The sequence below is a fragment of the Artemia sp. Qi Xiang Cuo genome, chromosome 8 (genome assembly GCF_049724085.1).
Source record: "Artemia sp. Qi Xiang Cuo chromosome 8, ASM4972408v1, whole genome shotgun sequence".
Lineage (NCBI taxonomy): Eukaryota > Metazoa > Arthropoda > Branchiopoda > Anostraca > Artemiidae > Artemia > Artemia sp. Qi Xiang Cuo.
Window position 1 is genome coordinate 57,041,158 of NC_142801.1, and position 23,272 is coordinate 57,064,429.

The 23,272-nt window shown below is 36.7% G+C and overlaps 1 protein-coding gene across 2 annotated transcripts in view; it reads right to left on the reverse strand.

Moving 5' to 3' along the window:
- The window catches only part of anchor (integral membrane protein GPR155 homolog anchor), a 192,906-nt gene that overhangs the window by 139,662 nt on the left and 29,972 nt on the right, over positions 1 to 23,272 (reverse strand). For both annotated transcript variants that reach the window (XM_089093622.1, XM_089093621.1), the window contains exon 2: positions 6,680 to 6,969. In XM_089093622.1, the coding sequence (XP_088949748.1) occupies positions 6,680 to 6,766 (87 nt within the window). In that variant the 5' untranslated portion in view covers positions 6,767 to 6,969. The remainder of the gene's footprint in view (positions 1 to 6,679; positions 6,970 to 23,272) is intronic.

Sequence of the window (23,272 nt, forward strand, 5' to 3'; positions counted from 1 at the left end):
GTGTTTGGGGGAATAATGGACGTGGGGGGGGGCTAGTTGCCCTCCAATCACTTTCGACTATTAAAAAGGGTACTAGCCCTTCGAATTTCTAATCAAATGAGCCTGTTTTGAAGTTTCTACGACAACGCCTTCTATAAAAACCTTATATACCCCAGGGCATAACTTAAAACCCTTGCCCTGAGGGTTTGGGGCAGCGTCCTTCTCAAAAAGATATTTTCTATCTTGAAATCAACTACGCTGAACAAAATGGCTATCTCAAAATTTTGATTGGATTTGTTTGGGGGAATGATGGGCGTGAGGGGTGGGGGCTAGTTGCCCTCCAATCACTTTCAACTATCAAAAAGGGCAGAACTCTCAATTTCCAATCGAATGAGCCCCTTTTGAAGTTTCTACGACGACCCCTTCCATATAAAGTGCCCTTCTCAAAAGGAAAAAAAACAATACATAGTACATTGTGCCAACATCGTTCTTATATGCCCTCAGTACATAACTTAAAACCCTTGCCCCGAGGGTTGTGGGGGAGTATCCTCCTCAAAAACATATTTTCTATTTCTAAATCAACTACGCTGAACAAAACCGCTATCACAAAATTTTGATTTGATGAGTTTGGGGGAATGATGGGCGTGAGGGGAGGGGGGCTAGTAGCCCACCAATCACTTTTGACTCTTAAAAATGGCACTAGCCACTCCAATTTCCAATCAAATGAGCCCTTTCGAAGTTTCTACGACAACGCCTTCTATAAAAACCTTATATGCCCCCAGGGCATAACTTAAAACCCTAGCCCTGAGGGTTGGGGGGGAGTGTTACCCCTCAAAAAGATATTTTCTATTCGGAAATCAACTACGTTGAACAAAATGGCTATCTCAAATTTTTGATTGGATGTGTTTGGGGGAATGATGGGCGTGGGGGGGGGAGGGGGGCTAGTTGCCCTCCAATCACTTTCGACTATTAATAAGGGCACTAGCCACTCCAATTTCCAATCGAATGAGCCCTTTTCGAAGTTTCAAAGACAGCTTCTTCGATACGAAGTGCCTGTCGAAGAAAAAAAACACATTGTGGCCACATCGTTCTTTACTTAGGCAGCGCTAGCGCGCTGTCTATGATAATCAATAACTTGATAAAACTCATAGTATTTTTGAAAACCATGCAGAATCGTAAACGAGGTCCGATTACAAGTGCCAAATATCATTTTAATAATTTATGTTGTTTAGGACAGTAGAAGCGTTATCAATTTTCAAAGAACTTGCTTCTACAGTCAATATCGGCGATTTAGGGGGGTGGGGTCGGACTCGTAACAAGCGTGGGTACTTGTGTATTATAGCGACCACACTTTTGTTCTTGATCAAACAGTTCGTGGTAACGAACTGTAAGCAAGGAGCGACCCGGCTCAATAGTAACCGAATCTCTAAAAAACGGAATATTTTGATACCAATATAGATATATCAAAAGAATTGACTTTTTATGCTGATTTCAAATGTACAAATATTTTTAAGTTTAGTTTTATCCATCGAAGGTTACGAACCTGAGAATATTTTCCTGATTTTCGAAAAAAGGAGAGAACCACCCTCTAAAAGTCAAGGGATCTTAATGAAAATCACACCATCAGATTCAGCGTATCCTAGTTGGAGGGCAACTAGGCCCCCTCCCTCCCGGCCTTTACTCTCCAAAATGGCCTAATAAAAATTTTTAGATAGCCATTTTCCTTGTTATAGTTTAAAGGTACAGTAAGTATGCCTTTGGTTAAAGCTTGACCCCCCCCCCCACAGCCCTAGGGGAAAAGTTTTTAAGTTATAAATTTGCCCATTGTTTGCGCATAGTAGGCTATTTGTTATTGGGATGTATGCAAACATTTTTGGGTGGGGGGGACAAATTTTCTTCTGAGAATTTTCCATGGGGAATAAGTTTCCAGGAAGTGAACTTATCAGGAAAAATTATACAGGAGTTTGCCAGAATTCTTATACATTTTTTTTTTATGTCTTGCTTTCTCTTTTCCGTCTCAATTTTACGCATTGAGTAGTTAAGAGTAATTTTCCGGGGTAAATTTTCACCGGGATCGAATAATCTAGAGGATATTTCCGTGGGGAAAGGGTTTCTCCGGGGAGGTGGGGCCATAATTTCCTGGCATTATTTAACAAACGATCAGAAATCAAATAAAAAAAAACAAGTTTTTTCAACTAAAAGTAAGGAGCAACATTAAAACTTAAAACGAACAGAAATCATTACGTATATAAAGCGGGTTGCCCCCTCCTCAACACCTCGCTCTTTACGCTAAAGTTTGAATTTTGTTCCTATTCTTTAAGAATGACTCCTGAAACACAAGGGCCGTTTAATTAGAACAACAAGACGCTATTTTAAAAGTACTAAAAAAAACTTTAGCGGAAAGAGCGAGGTGTTGAGGAGGGGGCAACCCCCTTTATATACGTAATAATTTCTGTTCGTTTTAATTTTCAATGTTGCTCCTGCCTTTCAGTTGAAAAAAACTAGTTTTTTTTTTATTTAATATGTTGTAAAACCAGCTTTTCTGTGTGCACTCGGAGATAATACCGTTCAAATTTACGCCTACTCCCATTTCATTTCTAATATACGAGTATGTGTCAATATATGATATATCAGCGAAAAGAAAGTCTGCTAAAAGCCGTAAACTTGAAATATACAAAAACACTAAACACTATTTCTGACTTTTTTGAAACACAATACGTATTATGGCGCGCAAAAACAGGAAAAACAATACACTTTTTATTACTTCCCCGAACCTATCGCAACTTCCTTTCATCAAAAACGCCCCTCCTAAGTTTGGATAAACTTGCATTTTCTTAATGTTTATTATCGTTTCCATTGAGTTGCATATTATGCCGGGGCGGATGCTTTAGTATTTAATTCATTGGGGATTTATTTTATCCCCGGGTCTACCCCAGTTTAGTCTATACACATCTACAGCAATATTAATGAGTTCTAATTGATAACAAAACTTGACGATGAACAGTCATAACGAATTATAATTTGGCACGTTTTTCGATGACAATACTATAATTTCATAAGCCTACGGTTAAAATTGCATTTTTCCTAATAGCCTACATTTGTGCAATTATACGGTCCTTTGCCAAACGAATACATTAGTCAGAAAGAAAGCTAATTTGAATTAATGAAGGTACAGGCAAGCATATAGGCTATGTTGCTCTACACAATGTCAAGCAATCATTATTATTTTGAACGATTTTGTAAGAATTATGGCAGCTTAAACTTGTTTTGCCAGAAATACAGGTTTATGCAAACTCAGCTTTCCATAATTTTGTATTTTGTCGGACCTTCACAGAAGTAAGCGACACCGTAAAACGTCAAAAAATTTCCATGACACATACTAAGTGGATTCGAACCAAATCATCCGTAAAGGGGTAGTGCTTGATACCTAATCAGGAGTCCAGTCTAGTATGCAGGGGAAGGGAGCTTGACGCCCTCCCCCCATTCTCATGAGTTTTACGATGTTTTTTCCATATTTCCTTATAGTCGTCATATAGCTCAGCTGGGTGTTGCTACTTCAAGAACATGTAACCCTTAAAATATCTCTCCCCCCCCCCACCCAAAATGAATTTCTGTCTGGATGACTGAATAAACTGTTTAGACCCAGAGGCGTAACTAGGGTTTTCAGAGTCCGGGGACAAGATCGGTCCCCCCCCCTCACTACCACAATATAAGTAAAAAAAAGGAAAGTTTGTTGCCTCTTCAGAGGCTGTACCCAGAGACAGCTATCCTTCCAGCCACCCTCTCCCTAGCTATGCTACTGTTCGAAAGAAACAAGTGTGATTTCCGCGATCCAGCTTCGTTTCCCATTGATATTCGCGCTTAGCGGAAAACTACCATATTTATATTTGTGCTTTGAGCAGAATTAGCTGTAATTGGAAAGCAAATCCAGGCCGCTGCACAGATGCCAATTCCCAGAAATGTCAGGGAGGGAGGAAAAGATACAACAAATTTATTTTCAAATCCAGGGGGACTTTTTTTTACGAAATACCATAATGAGTATTTTTCTAACATCTTGGGGAGCGAATGCCTCTTTCCCCCCCCCCTCCTACTTGACATCTTTGGTAGAAAGTATTCTTGACTAGCTATTATTAGTACCAAATTCAAATTATTATCATCACGGCTTTTTATTAAGTCGTGAGTTTGACTGTTTTCCTCATTTCCTCAATCCCTAACTTCACTAAATAAATAATATTATAGGAAATCCTGCAATCCTAATCCAGACACAAATACTAATCCAAATTCGCAGAGTTGATTCAAAGAGTCAATTCGCTGGAAGCAAGGTTAGCTTTTAAATTATTTCCCTTATTAGTCAGTATTAAAGACAGCTATCGTGCTATACGGTCTTATTAGATAGGGAATGATATTTAGGGGAATGGTACGGATTTTAGGGAATGATACTTTTTTGGGGGAGGGGGTCGTATAAATATGTCTCTTGTCGTAATTATTCTCCTGTATTCTAGAGTATAGACGAATCTATAAAACTATTAAATTATCAAAGCTATATTACTTTCCAATTAAAAGTCTTGGGGCCTGTCCACTGGCGTTAATTCCCGAAAATTTGGGAGAGGGGGATGTATTTCGGGAAATTTCGGAATGTATTTTTCAAAATCTAGGAGGGCCAAATTTCTAGTTTTTTCAATTATTCAATCAAAATACCAAAAAAAGTTTTTTCAAAAAACGCAGCCCAAATAGTTATTTTTTCCAATCTATAGGTGCGGAGCAAATGCCCCATGTTCCTCCTCAATTGACGCAACTGGGTCTTTCAGTGAAGCTTTAAACTGATTTTCAATCCACTTTTCACCGTCAGATTTATATAAAATTTTGCGAACGACGCCAAATCCGGCGGTAATATATTTAATGCAAGGAAGAACATAAAACCCTTATGATAAAAGACCTATCTGATCCCTGACTTTAAGAAGCGAGCCTAAAAACTTAAGAATCAAAAATTGATTCTTTTTTTGTAGCCTAATATTAATTGTAAAATTTCAGCTTTATCAAGTTCTAACATTTAATCTTTGGATTTTTGAAAAAAAATTAATATGATTATTAGCCTGCTTCTTCTACTTCCCTTAAGGGTTGCTGCCACTACGGCCCATAGGAAGAGAAATTTAAAATTTTATATTATCAAAAAGTTTATAGCGAGAAAAATTTGAAGTGGAGGTATGAAAGGTGACGTTTGAAAGGTTTGAAAGGTAATGGTTATTGCCACAAATTGTATGCTTAAATTGTTTAAGGAGACGCAAAATTTACATAGCTTTCAGAAACGGATACTGGTGTCATTCCAAGCGGTGGAAATGTAATTTTCAAAGTCTAGGAGGGCCATTACAATTAAAATACCAAAAGAAAGACATCTTCTATGAAAATACCCCCAAAAAACGTATTTTAAGTGTAGAGCGGTTTAAAACATCTCCCCCACTCAATTCCTGTCTCCTGGAAGTAGCGCATATGTCATTGGCACTCGGTAACAACTCGATAACAAATTATACTCCTCGTAACAACTCCTCGATAACAAATTATATATCTACAATACTTAGTGTTTTTAAGTCTCTCCCCTCTGAATAAATTTTGCGCAAGTACCTGCAATCCCACCAGAGGCGGTTTTAGGGGGAGGGAGAGAGAGGGCACTTGTCTCGGGCGCAGAAACTTTGGTGGCGCAAATATATATATATATATATATATATATATATATATATATATATATATATATATATATATATATATATATATATATATATATATATATATATATATATATATATATATATATATAGAGAGAGAGAGAGAGAGAGAGACATATATATATATATATATATATATATATATATATATATATATATATATATATATATATATATATATATATATATATATATATATATATATATATATATATATATATATATATATATATATATATATATATATATATATATATATATATATATATATATATATATATATATATATATGATATATATATATATATATATATATATATATATATATATATATATATATATATATCGCTCGCTCGCTCGCTCGCTCGCTCGCTCGCTCGCTCGCTCGCTCGCTCGCTCGCTCGCTCGCTCGCTCGCTCGCTCGCTCGCTCGCTCGCTATATATATATATATATATATATATATATATATATATATATATATATATATATATATATATATATATATATATATATATATATAGCGCGCGCGCGCGCGCGCGCGCGCGCGCGCGCTAGCGCGCGCGCGCGCGCGCGCGCGCGCGCGCGCGCGCGCGCGCGCGCGCGCGCTATATATATATATATATATATATATATATATATATATATATATATATATCTATATATATATATATATATATATATATATATATACATAACCCACATTTTCCATGGAAAGAGAGGTGGATTTCTTGGGATTAATTCATTTTAATTAAATAAACTTTTAAATACATTTTCTAATTTTCAAAGTTTTATTTTTATTAAAATAAAGTAGAGAGCGCAGTTGACTAAATTTTGTTAACAATTGGAAATTTCGTTAAAACTTCGTCTGAAAATTTTTGAGAGAGAGAGGGGGGGACACTAATCAAGATCTTGCTCCGGGCGCAAGAGAGGCCAGAACCGCCGCTGAACCCCACTATTATGCAAACTGATTATTTCTTACCGTTTGGCACATTGCTACGTAAGCTTCAACTCTAACATCTTTTTCTGTCACCATTGTGTTGTAAATTTTCAATCTTCCACTCATCATCTGTTAATTCAGCTAAATTCCCATCTTCGTTATCTTCTACATAATATGACGTAGCAGGAGAGGCAATTAATAAAACGAAAAAGAGGCCAAAGGACGGCATGTTTATTGAATTTTCAAGTTTCTTTTTCAAAATTTCGCCTTGCTATTCAGACTATATGCGTAACATCTCGGTTATCACAGTAAGGACAACACATTGGATTTTCCTGAAATATTGAAAAGATTAAGATTTGCAGTAAGGTCTGTTGCTAAGTAAAAAAAAAACTTTTTGCGGTTTTGGTTTCAAAATAGATATAGGCTAACTCTAAATCCTTAGCAGATCCAAATCTACAGTTCATACCCAGTAATTCAGGTATAATGGTGCTTTCACACTACCAAAACTTGTTATTACATTTCGTTATGTAACTTTACTGAGCAAATTCTGTCGTTAACATAGGCAGAGCCTGTAGAGGTATACGAAAATCTGGGATTTTATATTTTTTTTTTATTTTTTTTTGGCAGAAGAAAGATCACGGCTGCGTGTTTATTTGTTGTTTTTTTTTTACGTAAGTGATTGTGTCGAAACAATGTCCCTAAAAGATCGAGAGAGGGATCATTCGAACGGAAATGAAATGTTCTAGGTCCCTTTTAAGTGACCAAAAAGATTGGAGGGCAATTAGCCCCCCTCACGCTTGTCTTTTTCCCCAAGGACATCTGAGCGAAATTTTGAGAGAGCCCTTTGATTCAACATAGTTGAGAAGTCTAATAACAATGCCTTTGAGGATGAAATAACCCCCATAGCCCCAGGGAAAACGTCTGTAACGTACGCAATTTGTCAATCATTTACCTATAGCATTTTATTGAAAAACATACGGATTTTTTTTGGGGGGTGGGGGGGGGGGGGTTAAGAGGATAATTTTTATGGCAAAGAAAGTTCCTAGGATGAATTTCCCTGGGTTAATTTTACATGGGGTGGGGAAGTGATTTCCTGGCATGATTTGAAAAACAATAAGTAAACGAGAAGCAAGTTTTTATAACTGAAAGTAAGGTGCAACATTAAAACCAAAAAAGAACTGAAATTATTCCGTATATGAGGGATGCTGCCCCCTTTTCAAGCCTTGCTCTTTACGCTAAAGTTAGACTTTTTGTCACAGTTCCTTAACAGAGACTGCTCAAACACAAGGGCCGTTGAATTTGAAAGACAAGTATTGTTAAAGAACTTTTAGACTTTAGCGAGAAGAGAGAGGGTTGAGGAAGGAGCAGCCTCGATACGGAATTCGTTTTAAGTTTTAATGTTGCTCCTTACTTTCAGTTATAAAAACCTATTTGCTTTTATTTAACCTCAGGTATTTCGATATGAAAGTCTTCTGCTACTCGCGATTATCAAATGGAAAGCTAAGTCGCTTTCTAGTACAGGCAAATGGAGGTTTGACCCGAAACAAATTGCAACAGAAATGATTCTTACACCATCTTGTAGCGAAAAAAAAACTGAACAACATATCCATTTTCGCATATTCTGAGTCGACGCAAAATAACGGTTTTTTGGCTTTTAATGCGATTTTTTTTACGTTTTCCGGAAAAAAATATAATTTTAGTATCCGACCGTTTTTCTTGAAATGAAGTATGATTCTGATGCAGAATGACAAGCTGAGACAGAAAATGAAGTCCGATTGGGTGTCTGGTGCAAAACAAAAAAGTTTCACTATCATCAATATGCGTTGCGGTAATTTTTGTAAAGACAATCAATCGGCACTTGTTATTCAACAAATGATCGGTTGTTCGTAAAAATACCTGAACTAGGCACTAGTATAAGACACTTCGAAGGCTACGTAATGCAATAAAAATGAAAATCGTCACATTCATCACTCAGTGTTTTAAAGATTTCAAAGTTTATTCCCAAGATTTGACTGAGAAATCAATTAGACGAAGACCTCAAGTAATGCCAGAAAGTCGAGTAGAAAACTAGTTCCGGTCCGTGACAGTCATAACCTTTATTTAAATTCGCCATCTACCCCGAGAAAAAATTTTATTCGAAATTCCGCCATCTAACAGTCGAGTAATACTTTCCGGTGAATCTGCTAGTGTTCTGATGAATGATTAGCGCAGGTAAGAAGTCGGTTTTTATAATGGTGGTTCGGAACTGAATACTTTAAAAGTTTAAAGGATAAATTATTGTACTTTACTGCTTTACGTCAAATTCTTTGATGTTTCATGTCAGTTGAAGTTTTTTTTTTTTTTTTTTTTTTAAAGCGACATCTATTTATAATAAAAACGTCCCCTGAAAAAAACCTTTTAACAACATGTGACCAAATCAACACGACAGGTTAAATTTAAAATTAGTTGCAATAGAAGTAGTAGTAGTAAATGTTGCACTAACAGTAGCGTTAGCAGTAGTGTGCGCATATTGCCTTTTGATGAGACGATATTTCCCCTTTAAGCATTCTCTGAAAGTTCCAACTTAATACCCCAATTAATTCTTGAGCTAGGCTAGTTTGACGCTGTGCATGCACACAGCGTCTTTGGATTTAGTTCAACTTTCCCCTCAGTATTGTAAATGGAGAAGTATGATAGTAGTAGCTCAAGTAGTATTGGTAGCATGCAAATATTGTCTTTTGATCATATCCCTTATCATTCCCTGAATTTTCCCAATTAATATACTTACTTATTCCTGTGTTTCACCCTTTTGACAATCTGTGTAAACATAACGTGTTTTCATTTAGTTCAACACTTTCCTCAACATTCTCTGTAAGGCTCATTTGAATATCCCTCGTCTTCTTGGAAAGTAAAGTTCAAACAAACATAGCCCTCTCAATAACGTATCCATGTGCAACAATGAAGTAATTGCCTTGCCTATAGCCGTTGTCTTGAAGACTTTGGGGACGTTGACATCCCTAGAGACATTATTACTGGACCTTTCAACAAGGCTGAACAAAAGAAATCTCTTAAAATTTCGATCAGATATGTTTTGCTTAATAACTCTTCTTTTTTTTTTATAGCGAGATGTCTACTCAGTTGGAGCACTGCAGAATCTGCAAAAGAAATGTCGAAGACGACTCACATTACACGATTATTACACAGAAAGGAGCTGCCGGAATTAACCAATCTAGTCAGATGCGAAGGGATACCGTTGTGGTCACTGCCGGACAGAAGGTCCATGAGTTATGCAGAAAAAATTATACACACAGGCGTAACATTGACAATGACACTCAAAGGCGAAAGGATGAGTGGCTAGCTAAAATTTCCACTGCCAAGTGCGAGTTGCGGTCGAGTACTTCACAGTTCAGGTTTAACGAGTGTTGCTTGTTTTGTGGCTGCCCTGTTGACCTCTCAGCTTCACACCGGAAAGGCTCAGATGTTTTCTGCGTTCGGACCATAGACTTTGACAAAACAATTAAAGAAACATGCGAACTGAGAAATGATGACTGGGCAGTCAGTGTTTACCGAAGGATATGCACCGTCCCAGACCTTCATGCCGCTGATGCCGTGTACCATCAGCTTTGCAGCAATAACTTTCGGACAAGCCGAGGGATTCCATTCAAATACGAGAACATGAACTGTGAGCCTGAGAAAAGAGAAGAAGGTCAGGCAGACCAGAGGACGAGGTGAAAACGGATGCTTTCATAAAAGCGATGCAGTTTCTTGAAAGGAATGACGAAGAACAGACAACAGTCAGTGATGTAGTTCAAAAGATGCGTGACGCTCTTGAAGTGGATGTTGAACCTTACAGCAATGTTTATATGAAGAAAAAGATTCTCGAGCACTTCGGTACTAGAATTCTCATCTCGACTGTCGACGGAAAGTCGAATGTAGTGACTTTCACGGATACTGCGTCATCAATCTTAAATCAGTATCATGTGGAAGCAAGATCTGCAGATCCCGAGAAAGAAAAAGCACAGTTGCTTTGCGCTGCAGCGAAACTGTTGAAAAACGACATAAAAGGCATACAGACAAACAAAGACGACTACGACGTTTTAGAAAAACTGTCAACCACTTCAGAAGCTGTGAACTTTGTACCTGACAGCCTCAGACTTTTTCTTCGGGAAATATTTGATCGTGAAGATCGTGAAGATCGTGAAGTGCTCCTGTCGTGTACAGTGTAGTTCAGCGAGGTGTAGCTGCTTTAAAAACGGCTTAATTTGTACTTCAGCATGCAGAACCTGCAAGGGAACAATGTGTTCCAACTCCCCAAAAATCGACAGCAACAATGATGAAGAGAACCTAGAACCCTAGTCGTTAATCCATTCCAAATGAAAAATTTGTGAAACTAGTCGGAATCTGATTCTCTATTTTGTATTTTTTATAAGATTGATTCTATTTAATAGACTGTGAAGATTAGACACTATGGGTTGACCCTAAATTGTATACGAAGAGTGTTTTAAGTGTGATTTACGATACTGACCACTGAAAACCAGTTCGGTTTGTAATTCACTTTCCCTAATTATTTTCTAAAAAAATGTAGATCATTCATTAATGATTACGATTTTTTTTTTCTGGTTCAGTGAACAACCTATTTGATTCTATTTTCGATCTCAGCTCGTGATTCTACGTCAGAACCACACTTTCATTCAAGAAAATCGGGCTACAACGAAAATTGTATTTTTTAGGCGAAAAAAGTCGAAAAAATACAGTTACTTTTTGTATGGTGCTTCTTACGCTAAATCCGACTTCGTTTTCGGTCTCGCCATGTTATTTTGGGTTAGAATCATACTTCCGTTCAAGAAAAACCGATGTCCACGAAAATTGCGATATTTATTCGAATAACGAAAAAAATAGCATTAAAAGCCAAAAAACGGTTATTTTGCGTCGACTCAGAATATGCGAAAATTTATATGTTGTTCAGGTTTTTTTTCTCTACAAGATGGTGTAAAAATCATTTCTGTTGCAATTTGTTTCGGGTCGACCTCTTTTTGGAGCTCATTTTCCTGTACTATTAGTTAGCCAGCTTGAGAGTCATCGTTACAGAAATAGCTGGAACCTAGTAAAGAATGAACCACTACCCATACTAACCAAAATACCTTTTGAAAAAAATTTTTTTTAAGAAATTTGTCACTCAGAGCTGATTCACGAATGGTAACTATTACTCCGGTTATTCTCAATGATAAAAGTTTATTTCGGAAACAAGTTAATGGTGGTTCGGAGCCAGTACCCCCTTGTAAATGGTGGCAGATCCCACAGTGACTATGATCAAAAACCCTATCCAGGGAAATTGCAGTAACCCACCTTGACCAACAAGGGAAATCTTTTTTTATTGGCAACACTGATGTATCCTCTTTTTTCCCCAGTAATAATCGTATCGAACCAATGGTCGTAGAATATTAGGAGAGTGCTCATTTGAACAGAAGTCGTAATGTCTAGGGCCCTTCTTTGAGTAAAAGGACTAGGTAGTTCTTTGCCCAGCTTCTGGTTTGTGGATAATTGTATAAATTTTTTTCTCTTCTATAGAGTCTCTTAAATTTGCAAATCCTTGCAAATGTTTTTTTTATGATTTTTTTTTTCATTTTTATTTCTCCCTGTTTTTTCCCAGCCATAGAATCTTACGAGGGCAATTTAAATGTTTTTATTGTGAATCTATTGATTGAATAAATTGATAAATTGATTGAAAAAAATCAGTTGGTGTTTCTTCCACTTTGTGTCCCAAAACATCAATTTTTTGCCCAGAGAGGCTCTAGATGAAGAGGAATAAAAGTTCTAAGATAGCGAATCGATTTTCCATGATTAGCATGCATCTTCTAATCGATATCTGTTTTTTTCCTGCCAGGGCTAGCAGGCTACTGCAAAGTCGGAGAGAGATGTTTAATGGCTCATTCAAAAGCCATGCAAAAGCTACTAATATGTGTTCATCTCTTTAGTTCGTCTTAAACCTCCACAGTAACATTCTATATGGCACCAAAAATAGTACTTTTTTGTTGCAGCCATAGCTGGCAAACATTTATGTATCTATGTTTTTTTTTGCTTTCATTAGATACTAAGCAATTGGAGCGAAAACAGTAAATTCTAATCTTAATCAACCAAGTTATATAATTAGTGCCAAGACGTTCAAATTTTTATGAAAGGTTATTACTGACATGAAACAGTAAATCCTGCAATTATTGTGCAAAATTAACTCCATATATTTCTATTCTCATTTGAAGGTATAACAAGGCAAATTTTGGTATAACAAGGCAAAAGAGATATGTAGAGTGACGAAGTATTTTTCCTCCAGTCCTAACAAGAGAGTTTATGTGTCGTTATTTTTAAGTGTAACAAGGTTACCATTGTAATCTATGCGGTCAATGATCTGTATATGGAGATCAACACCCACCCCCTCCCACCTCTTGATAATTCACCCTCCCAGCCTCTTTTGTAAGTGAAAACTAAAAAATGTTTTGAAAAAAACTTCCTAACAAAAGAAAATGTCATTTATTTATTTTCATCATCATGAAGACATTTTAAGTTCTAAAAGATGCCAGTGCCATTATACCCCTTGGACTCTTTATTTATGTAACATGTGGAAATGGGATGTATTAATAAATTAATATTTATTACAAATATTAGTAATTAATAATTCATATTTAATTTCCTTTTATAACATAGAAACACTTTGATTTCTTTAGTTTCATCGCCTAAGTTTAAAAAAATACCTTGTTTAAGGTTTAAATTATATTTTAAAAGAAAATAAATACAAAAATAAAAATCAACTAAGAAAACTAAGTTTTTCTCAAGGAAGTAAAGAAGGAAATTGAAACTTATACCGATCAAAATTTCTTGCTTACGCGAAAACTACCCGAAGTAAACTGAATTGTGATCTTTTCCAATACCCATTGAATTCCAAAAATTAGAACTTGACTTAAAATTGAACTTGCTTGAGATCTTTTAGAGAAAACTGTAAGTTATTAATATCATGGCAGGTAAAAGACTATTGAGAGCCTTATAAATGAGTCATTTATTTTCTACATAGTGGTTATGGAATTTTCCGCTACTAAGAAAACATCCTGCTTTTTTTTTGGGGGGGGGGGTCGGCTTTACGTTTTCAGTGAAGGGCTAGGCTTTAGAATTTTATAGATATTGAAAAATGCCTTGAGTCAGTTTATTAGAGCTATTTTTTAGATATATGTTGCACAATCTACGAAGCAAAATTTTTTGTTTATTTAAGTTTCAGCTACCTTAAATATTTACTTCCTTAAGACACATATTGTTTTTTTATTATTATTATTAATAACGCCCTTAAATTGATCACACTTTCCAGGAAAAACAAAATTTCAGAATTGTCCGTTGCTTGCTGAAGAGAGAGAGAGAGTATGTTTTAGCTTTTTTATAGATTTTGTCATTAAACCAGATCTTACCACATATTTTAATTGGCCAAGTATACCGTAATATGTACCGTACAAGTGTCCCTTATATTCAATCATTTACAAATTGTGGTCAATTAATATAAACGGCAAAGTTATGCAAAAATTGACTCCTACCGATGGCACGTTTTTTCATAGCAAACTTACGTTGTTTAATCAATGATTTGTAACTATTAAGAAAGTGGATAAATAAAATAAATACGTAAGAATCAATTGTTAGCTAGTACACTCTCAACAATTAAAGTTAGGTTAATCATAATGGAATATACCAAAAATGAATGTCTTTTCAACGATTTCATTATTTTCAACGATGAAAATATAATAGTTTAGCCACAAAATTATGGAAATTGCAACAAAGAATTATGGAAGGGGGCGACTCAGACGGCATTGTATTAAATACGTAACCTAGCCTGGTGGCCGGTGTTTACCCCAACTCCGGCGTTTACCCTCCCACCGAAAAATATTCTCCGGTATTTACCTCCTCTCCCCACGAAAAATACCCCCGGCGTCCTCCCTGAAAAATATCCCCCGTAGAAAAATATCCCCCGCGGAAAATAACCCCCGCGAAAAATACCCCCGTGGAAAATACCCCAACCGCAGAAAATAATCCACCCCCCGGAAAATAGCCATCGCCCGTGGAAAATACCCCCGGTAAATACATCCCCCCCGCAAAGTACCCCCCGTGAAAAATGAGACTTTCCAAATTTGAGAATTTCACTTGAGTTTTGCTTTTTTTTATTTTCCGTAGGGGGAGGAAATTTTGGTATTTGTGTATTATACGCCACTCACTCAAGTTTACACTGCATAAAACTGGAGAAGCAACCGGTTTCTTCGTTAGTTTCTTTCAGCTTAACGTGAAACAAGACAAAGACAAGTAAATGGGAAATATATAATTTGGGCTATATATTTGCACACAAGAGGGGGGGGGGTAAAGTATTTAAACGGTTTGAAGTAAGAAAGGAATTCTTACTTCATAATATGCAGCATAACTGTACCTAACCACGCAGACGCGCTATACTTTACCCCCCCCCCCCTAATGTGCAAATATACAGCACGAATTTGCTTCTAAAGTAACGAAAGACTAACGAAGAAACCGGTTTGTACTCGAGTTTTACACGTGAGTGGCGTAAGTACCGGAATTTTTATGGAGAGAGAAGCGGATTTCCCGGTATTATTTAAAAAAAGATCAGAAATTAAATTAACAAAAAAACACATTTTTCCAACTGAAAGGAGCAACATTAACACTAAAAACGAATAAAAATTATTATATATTTGAAAGGAGTCGCCCCTTCCACAAGACCTTGCTCTTTACGGTAAAGTTTAGACTTTTTGTCCTAATTCTTTAAGAACGATTCCTGGAACACGATGGCTTATTCTTTTTTTTTCAATTTTGTACCCGCTATTTAGCGTGAGACAAGATAAAGACAAGTGACAGAATAGATGGGAAATATATCATTTGGGCTATATATTTGCCCTTAGGGGGGGGGGTAGAGTATTTGGACAGTTTGAAGTCAGAAAACAATCCTTACTTCATAATATGCAGAATAATTGTACCTAACACATCTTTCATACAGACCCGCTATACTTTACCCCCCCCCCTCCTAATTTGCAAATATATAGCCAAAATTTGTTTCTAAAGTAACGAAGAAACTCACGAAGAAACCAGGTTTTCTCGAGTTTTATATATCGTGAACTTGAGTGACTGGCGTATAATACACAAGTACCTGAATTTTTCATGGAGAGAGAGCCAAATTTCCCGGTATTATTTTAAAACGATGAGAAATTAAATTAACAAAAAAAAAACAAATTTTTTCATCTGAAAGTAAGAAGAAACATCAAACCTTAAAACGAACAGAAATTATTACGTGTATGAAAGGAGTTGCCCCTTCCACAAGACCTTGCTGTTTACGCTAAAGCTTTTACTTTCGGTCTCAATTCTTTAAAAACGATTCCTGAAACACAATGGTCGTTTAATTCGAATAATAAGCTTTGTTGTTAAATTCTATAAAAAAAATAGCGTAAAGAGCGAGGTCTTGAGGAGGAAGCAACTCCTTGTAAACTAAGAATTGTTTTCTGACCATAAACTGTCCAAATACTTTGCCCCCCTCCCTTATTTGCAAATATATAGCCCAAACTGTATATTTCCCATCTATTCTGTCACTTGTCTTTGTCTTGTCTCACGCTAAGCTGAAAGAAACGAACGAAGAAACCGGTTTATTCTCAAGTTTTACAAAGCGTAAACTTGAGTGAGTGGTGTATAATACAAAAGTGCTGAAATTCCCTCCCCCTTCAGAAAAAAACTTAAACAAAACTCCCAAACTTGGAAAGCCTTATTTTCCACGTGGGGGAGATATTTTCCCGGTGGGAGGTATTTTCCACGGAGGGGGGGGATTTTCCGGGGAGTAATTTCCGGAAGGGGGTATTTTGCAGAAGGGGCTATTTTCCGCGGGGGGCGTATATCCCGGGGGTGTTTTCCGGGGGGGGGGGTGGCAAACGCTGGGGGGGGGTAAACACCTGGAACCACCTAACCTAACCAAAATACCAACTGATAGTTTCCAACCGAGCCGAAGCTAATTGTCTGGTACAAAGACCGTGAAAACCAGTTATTGCTCTTGTTCGCGATACAAATTCTCGAGTGTGTACTAGCTAACAAGGAAGTATACCAAAATAAAATCCGGTACATATGTATTACATCCACCCCACTCAAGTTCTTGATCACGATTGCAGCTGTAGCTGCAACCTAGTAAATAGCGAACCACAGCCCATAGTAACCAAAAGTTAAAAAACGCGTTTAGAAAAAAAATTACCAAGTGAAAAAAATCGCCATTTGACACTGATTCATGAATGATAACCACTATTTCGGTTCATCTTAAAAGTAAAAGTTTATTGCGAAAAGAATATTATGGTGATTTCGAAAAAGAGTCTGAAACCCATCGAAAATGGCGTCTGATCAAAATGATAAGTCTATCATTGGAATCAGAACGGTTGCAAACCTAGTTATGGGAAATTACAGCCCCCCCCCCCTCCACCTTTAACAACAAGGGAAATGACTTTTTTGCATGGGTGGCACTGATCTGTCTCCCGTTTTTTGTGTTTTTTTTCTTTTTTTTCTAGCAAGACTAAGGGGAGACCCGAAAATCATACAGAGATTTGTAATAGCTCATTCGAAGGGATATTAAATTTGCTGCTGCCCTTTTTAAGTTACCAAAAAGATTGGAGGGCAACTAGCCTCCATTTAGGCCCCCTCCCCCAAAGTCATCTAATCAGAATTTTGAGATAGCCATTTTGTTCAACATAGTTCAAAGGTCAAATATATTTGGTTGTGGTGATGATATGACCCTCCATAGCCCCTGGGGAAACGGCTGCACACTGTATCTATATCGGACTTATTGATATCACGCGTATCGGTGTTGGCGTATTGTTATTGGGCGTATTTGTATCGCCAGTATCTAGACAGTTTTTTAGTAGCTCATATAAAAGATATTGCTCATATTTACGTCCTTCCTGTAAATTCAACCATTAGCAAGTTCCAAATGGCACTAAAAATAGCACTTTTGGTGCCATGTTTCAAGTGGATAAGCTGGGGCTAGTGGGCTACTAGAACTTTTAGAATGATGTTTAATGGCTCATTTGAAAGCTATTGCTCATATCTACGTGATGTTTATCAATTCTACCATACGTAAGTGTGATATGGCACTAAAACAACACTTTTGATGTCACTTCTTAAGCAGAAAAGCTTGGAAGCCTAAAACGATATAATCATCGCAAAAATTATGGTCCAAAACCCTCAACTGGAGGTTTGCAAGAACACCTCTCTTATATTCCTCCTCCAAGTTTTACACATCGTAAACTTAAGTGAGTGGCGTAAGTACCGAAATTTTTATGGAGAGAGAGGCGGATTTCCCGGTATTATTTAAAAAAAGATCAGAAATTAAATTAACAAAAAACACATTTTTTCAACTGAAAGGAGCAACATTAACACTAAAAACGAATAAAAATTATTATATATTTGAAAGGAGTCGCCCCTTCCACAAGACCTTGCTCTTTACGGTAAAGTTTAGACTTTTTGTCCTAATTCTTTAAGAACGATTCCTGGAACACGATGGCTTATTCTTTTTTTTTCAATTTTGTACCCGCTATTTAGCGTGAGACAAGATAAAGACAAGTGACAGAATAGATGGGAAATATATCATTTGGGCTATATATTTGCCCTTAGGGGGGGGGTAGAGTATTTGGACAGTTAGAAGTCAGAACACAATTCTTACTTAATAATATGCAGAATAATTGTACCTAACACATCTTGCATGCAGAGCCGCTATACTATACCCCCTCCCCCCTAATGTGCAAAAATATAGCCAAAATTTGTTTCTTAAGTAACGAAGAAACTCACAAAGAAACCGGGTTTTCTCGAGTTTTATATATCGTGAACTTGAGTGACTGGCGTATAATACACAAGTACCTGAATTTTTCATGGAGAGAGAGCCAAATTTCCCGGTATTATTTTAAAACGATGAGAAATTAAATTAACAAAAAAAAACAAATTTTTTCATCTGAAAGTAAGAAGAAACATCAAACCTTAAAACGAACAGAAATTATTACGTATATGAAAGGAGTTGCCCCTTCCACAAGACCTTGCTGTTTACGCTAAAGTTTTTTCTTTCGGTCTCAATTCTTTAAAAACGATTCCTGAAACACAATGGCCGTTTAATTCGAATAATAAGCTTTGTTGTTAAATTCTATAAAAAAAAATAGCGTAAAGAGCGAGGTCTTGAGGAGGAAGCAACTCCTTGTAAACTAAGAATTGTTTTCTGACCATAAACTGTCCAAATACTTTGCCCCCCTCCCTTATTTGCAAATATATAGCCCAAACTGTATATTTCCCATCTATTCTGTCACTTGTCTTTGTCTTGTCTCACGCTAAGCTGAAAGAAACGAACGAAGAAACCGGTTTATTCTCAAGTTTTACAAAGCGTAAACTTGAGTGAGTGGTGTATAATACAAAAGTGCTGAAATTCCCTCCCCCTTCAGAAAAAAACTTAAACAAAACTCCCAAACTTGGAAAGCCTTATTTTCCACGTAGGGGAGATATTTTCCCGGTGGGAGGTTTTTTCCACGGTGGGGGGGGGGTTATTTTCCGGGGAGTAATTTCCGGAAGGGGGTATTTTGCAGAAGGGGTTATTTTCCGCGGGGGGGCGTATATCCCGGGGGTGTTGAAACCCATCGAAAATGGCGTCTGATCAAAATGATAAGTCTATCATTGGAATCAGAACGGTTGCAAACCTAGTTATGGGAAATTACAGCCCCCCCCCTCCACCTTTAACCACCAGGGAAATGACTTTTTTGCATGGGTAGCACTGATCTGTCTCCCGTTTTTTGTGTTTTTTTTTCTTTTTTTTTCTAGCAAGACTAAGGGGAGACCCAAAAATCATACAGAGATTTGTAATAGCTCATTCGAAGGGATATTAAATTTGCTGCTGCCCTTTTTAAGTTACCAAAAAGATTGGAGGGCAACTAGCCTCCATTTTGGCCCCCTCCCCCAAAGTCATCCAATCACAATTTTGAGATAGCCATTTTGTTCAACATAGTTCAAAGGTCAAATATATTTGGTTGTGGTGATATGACCCTTAATAGCCCCTGGGGAAACGGCTGCACACTGTATCTATATCGGACTTATTGATATCACGCGTATCGGTGTTGGCGTATTGTTATTGGGCGTATTTGTATCGCCAGTATCTAGACAGTTTTTTAGTAGCTCATATAAAAGATATTGCTCATATTTACGTCCTTCCTATAAATTCAACTATTAGCAAGTTCCAAATGGCACTAAAAATAGCACTTTTGGTGCCATGTTTCAATTGGAAAAGCTGGGGTTAGTGGGCTACCAGAACTTTTAGAATGATGTTTAATGGCTCATTTGAAAGCTATTGCTCATATCTACGAGATGTTTATCAATTCTACCATCCGTAAGTGTCATATGGCACTAAAACAACACTTTTGATGTCACTTCTTAAGCAGAAAAGCTTGGATGCCTAAAACGATATAATCATCGCAAAAATTATGATCCAAAACCCTCAACTGGAGGTTTGCAAGAACACCTCTCTTATATTCCTCCTCCAAGCCCCCTTAATAAGCTACGCAACTAAGGTACACACACTAATAAATCAAATTATCATGGTTGCAGCGGTAGCTGCATCTAGTAAAGAGCGAACCACAGCCCATAGTAACCAAAACTTAAGAAACCGCGTTTAGAAAAAATCTACCTAGTGAAAAAAATTGCCATGTGACACTGATTCAGGAATGGTAACTATTATTTCGGTCTGTCTTAAAAGTAAAAGTTATTGCGAAAAGAAATATATGTGATTTCACAAAAAAAAGCCTGAAATCCCTCGAAGATCGTGTCAGATCAAAATGAAAATTGTACCATTGGAACCAGCATGGTCGAAAACCTTGAATAAGGAAATTACAATCCCCCTTCTTGAACAACAAGGAAAATCACTTTTTTTTGCATGGGTAGCACTGATCTGTCTCTCGTTTTTTTTTTTGTTTTTTTTTCTAGCAGGACTAGGGGGCGACCAGAACATCATATAGATATTTTTTAGTGCCCTTTTTAAATGACTCAATAGATTAGAGGGCAACTAGCCCCATTTCCTAAAGGCCCCCTCTCCCCTAAGTCCTCCAATCACAATTTCGAGATAGCCATTTTGTTCAACGTAGTTCAAAGGTCCAGTATTTTTGATTTTGGTGATGATATGACCCTCCATAGTCCCTGGGGAAAGGGCTGCACACTGTAGTGGTATCGGATGTATTTATACCATGCGTATCAGTATGAAAATATTATTATTGGGCGTATTGGTATCGCAGGTATCTAGACAGATTTTTAATAGCTCATATACAAAACATTGCTCATATCTACATCCAGTGGCGTAATTTCATCAAAATCCTGGGGGAGGGCGACAAAGTTGGAGCCAATGTTTCCAAATCAAGTGAAAATGATAGTGAAAATTGAAAAATGAGCAATATATTACCATAGAGTCGAAGATATACTAAAGAAAACTGACCTGTTTCTCTGGATACTTGAATTATTCAGGCTTATCTTAGATTTGACAAGAGTTTTTGCAGAAACTAAATTTTTGCTGGGGGGGGGGGCAAGATGAGTTTGGGGGGATTTTGGGTCTGGAGGAGGCAGTTGCTCCCCTGCCCCACAACAAATTACGTTCCTTTCTACGTCCTTCCTATAAATTCCACCATAAGCAATTTCCAAATGGCACTAAAAACGGCACTTTTGGTGTTATGTTTCAAGTGGAAAAGCTGGGGCTAGTGGCCTACCAGTACTTTTTAGAGTGAGATTTAATGCTCATTTGAAAGCCATTTTTCATATCTACGTGATGTTTATCAATTCTACCATCCTTAAGCGTATTATAGCACTAAAAACAACACTTTTGAAGTCACTTCTTAAGTAGAAAAGCTTGGAAGTATAAAGTGATAACATCATTGTAATAATTATGGTCCAAAACCCTTGACTGGAAGTTTTCAAGAACACCTCCCGTATGTTCCTCCTCCAAGCCCCCTTAATAAGCTACGCAATTAAGGTAAAACCATTAATATATCAGATTAGATTATTAGAAGTTTGGTTCTGTTGGTAAATCGTTAAAATTCAAATTAGAGTGCCTTGCGTTCGACTCCTGCTTGTTTTCTTGCATTAGTTTTATCAATAAAACTAATGCAAATAAATCAACTGTTGATATTTTCCTATGTTTGTAATATTACAGAAAAACTTGCGCTTTACTGAAAACACAAAATAATACAGGAGTTTTGGTACAGTAAAGATTGTTACTTTATTTATTTTTATTGTTTAATTTGGCATCACTTCTGCACAATGAGCTCAGTTCAATGACTGACCTTCGTTTTGATTCTGAAAAGGGCATTTCATCAGTTATTTTGTTCGAAGTGTCACTACAGACTCGCTTGAGAATTTGGATCACAACTTAAAATTTTCCGTTTTATAGTGAGAAATAAATGGGTTTCCAGAGTTCATATTACGGTTGATATGTTCTTCATTTCTAGTAATACTAGGTTATTCCAAGATGTTACCTGATAAATCAATCCATTATTTTATATGCTGTGTAACGACTTTAAATGTATTGTCTTTCTACCTAAATTTTTGAGATAATTTTAATTTTATACTGAAAGTTACTGATATCACAGCTCCTGTAGGATTATGAAAAGCGTTATAGATTAGTTTGCTGTTGTGAGGCTACGTGTTTACTTTTGACCCTTAAAGCTTTTATGTTTTCAGTAAAGCGCTTAGTTTTCTGTAATGTTACAAACATAGAAAAATATCACCAATTGATTTATTTGCATTAGTTGTATTGATATGTGATAGATAGGCTGTGAAGTAATAATTTTTGTTCGTTTTAAGTTTCAACTTCACCGTTTACTTCCCTCGGAAAATTTGTTTTTTTTTTAAATTGATCTGAGTAGAACCGGTTTCTCTTTGTATTTCAAATGGACTCTGTGATAATCAGCTTAGCCTGGGAGAGATAAACTACAATGCAGGTATATTTTAATTAAATATTTTATATATAGAGTTGGTATTTTGGTTAGGTCAGCTATTTAATATAATATATTGACAAGGTCAAAGGTCAATATAATTTACCTTTTCTGGGCAGGGTCAAACCTGCCTAAAAGTTAATGGTGCTTACATTTATGCAAATGACACCAGCAAAAATGTCTTCGTTGGGGAGGGTCAGCAAGAGTATGCCTGCAAAAATAATTTCAAAGCGGAGCAAGGGTTTGAAGAAAAAGTATATTTTTTAGAGAAGCAATGTTTTTCCAAACTTAATTGAGTTTGAGTTTTTGGTTAGTTTGTTTCCTAATAGTGAGTGAAGGAGAAGATGTAAACTACTGTCTCTGTACCCACCTTTCGTATTGGCACAATATTGCATTTGAAATGCTCGTCAGTAGGGTTGCCACCTGTAGCACGAAAGTATTATTTTAGCACTATTTTATTACGTATAGCGCTGTAGCACGTGCTCAGGGTTCCCACCTGTAGCACAAAAGTACTATTTAAGTATCATTTTAGCACTATTACAGTTAATTTTTTGCCTGTAGCACCGAAAATCGCTGTGTATCACGCAAATTTGGGTAACTGTAGCACTTTAGGAAGTGATCGTGGTGGCAACCCTGCTTTTCAGTATGGCGA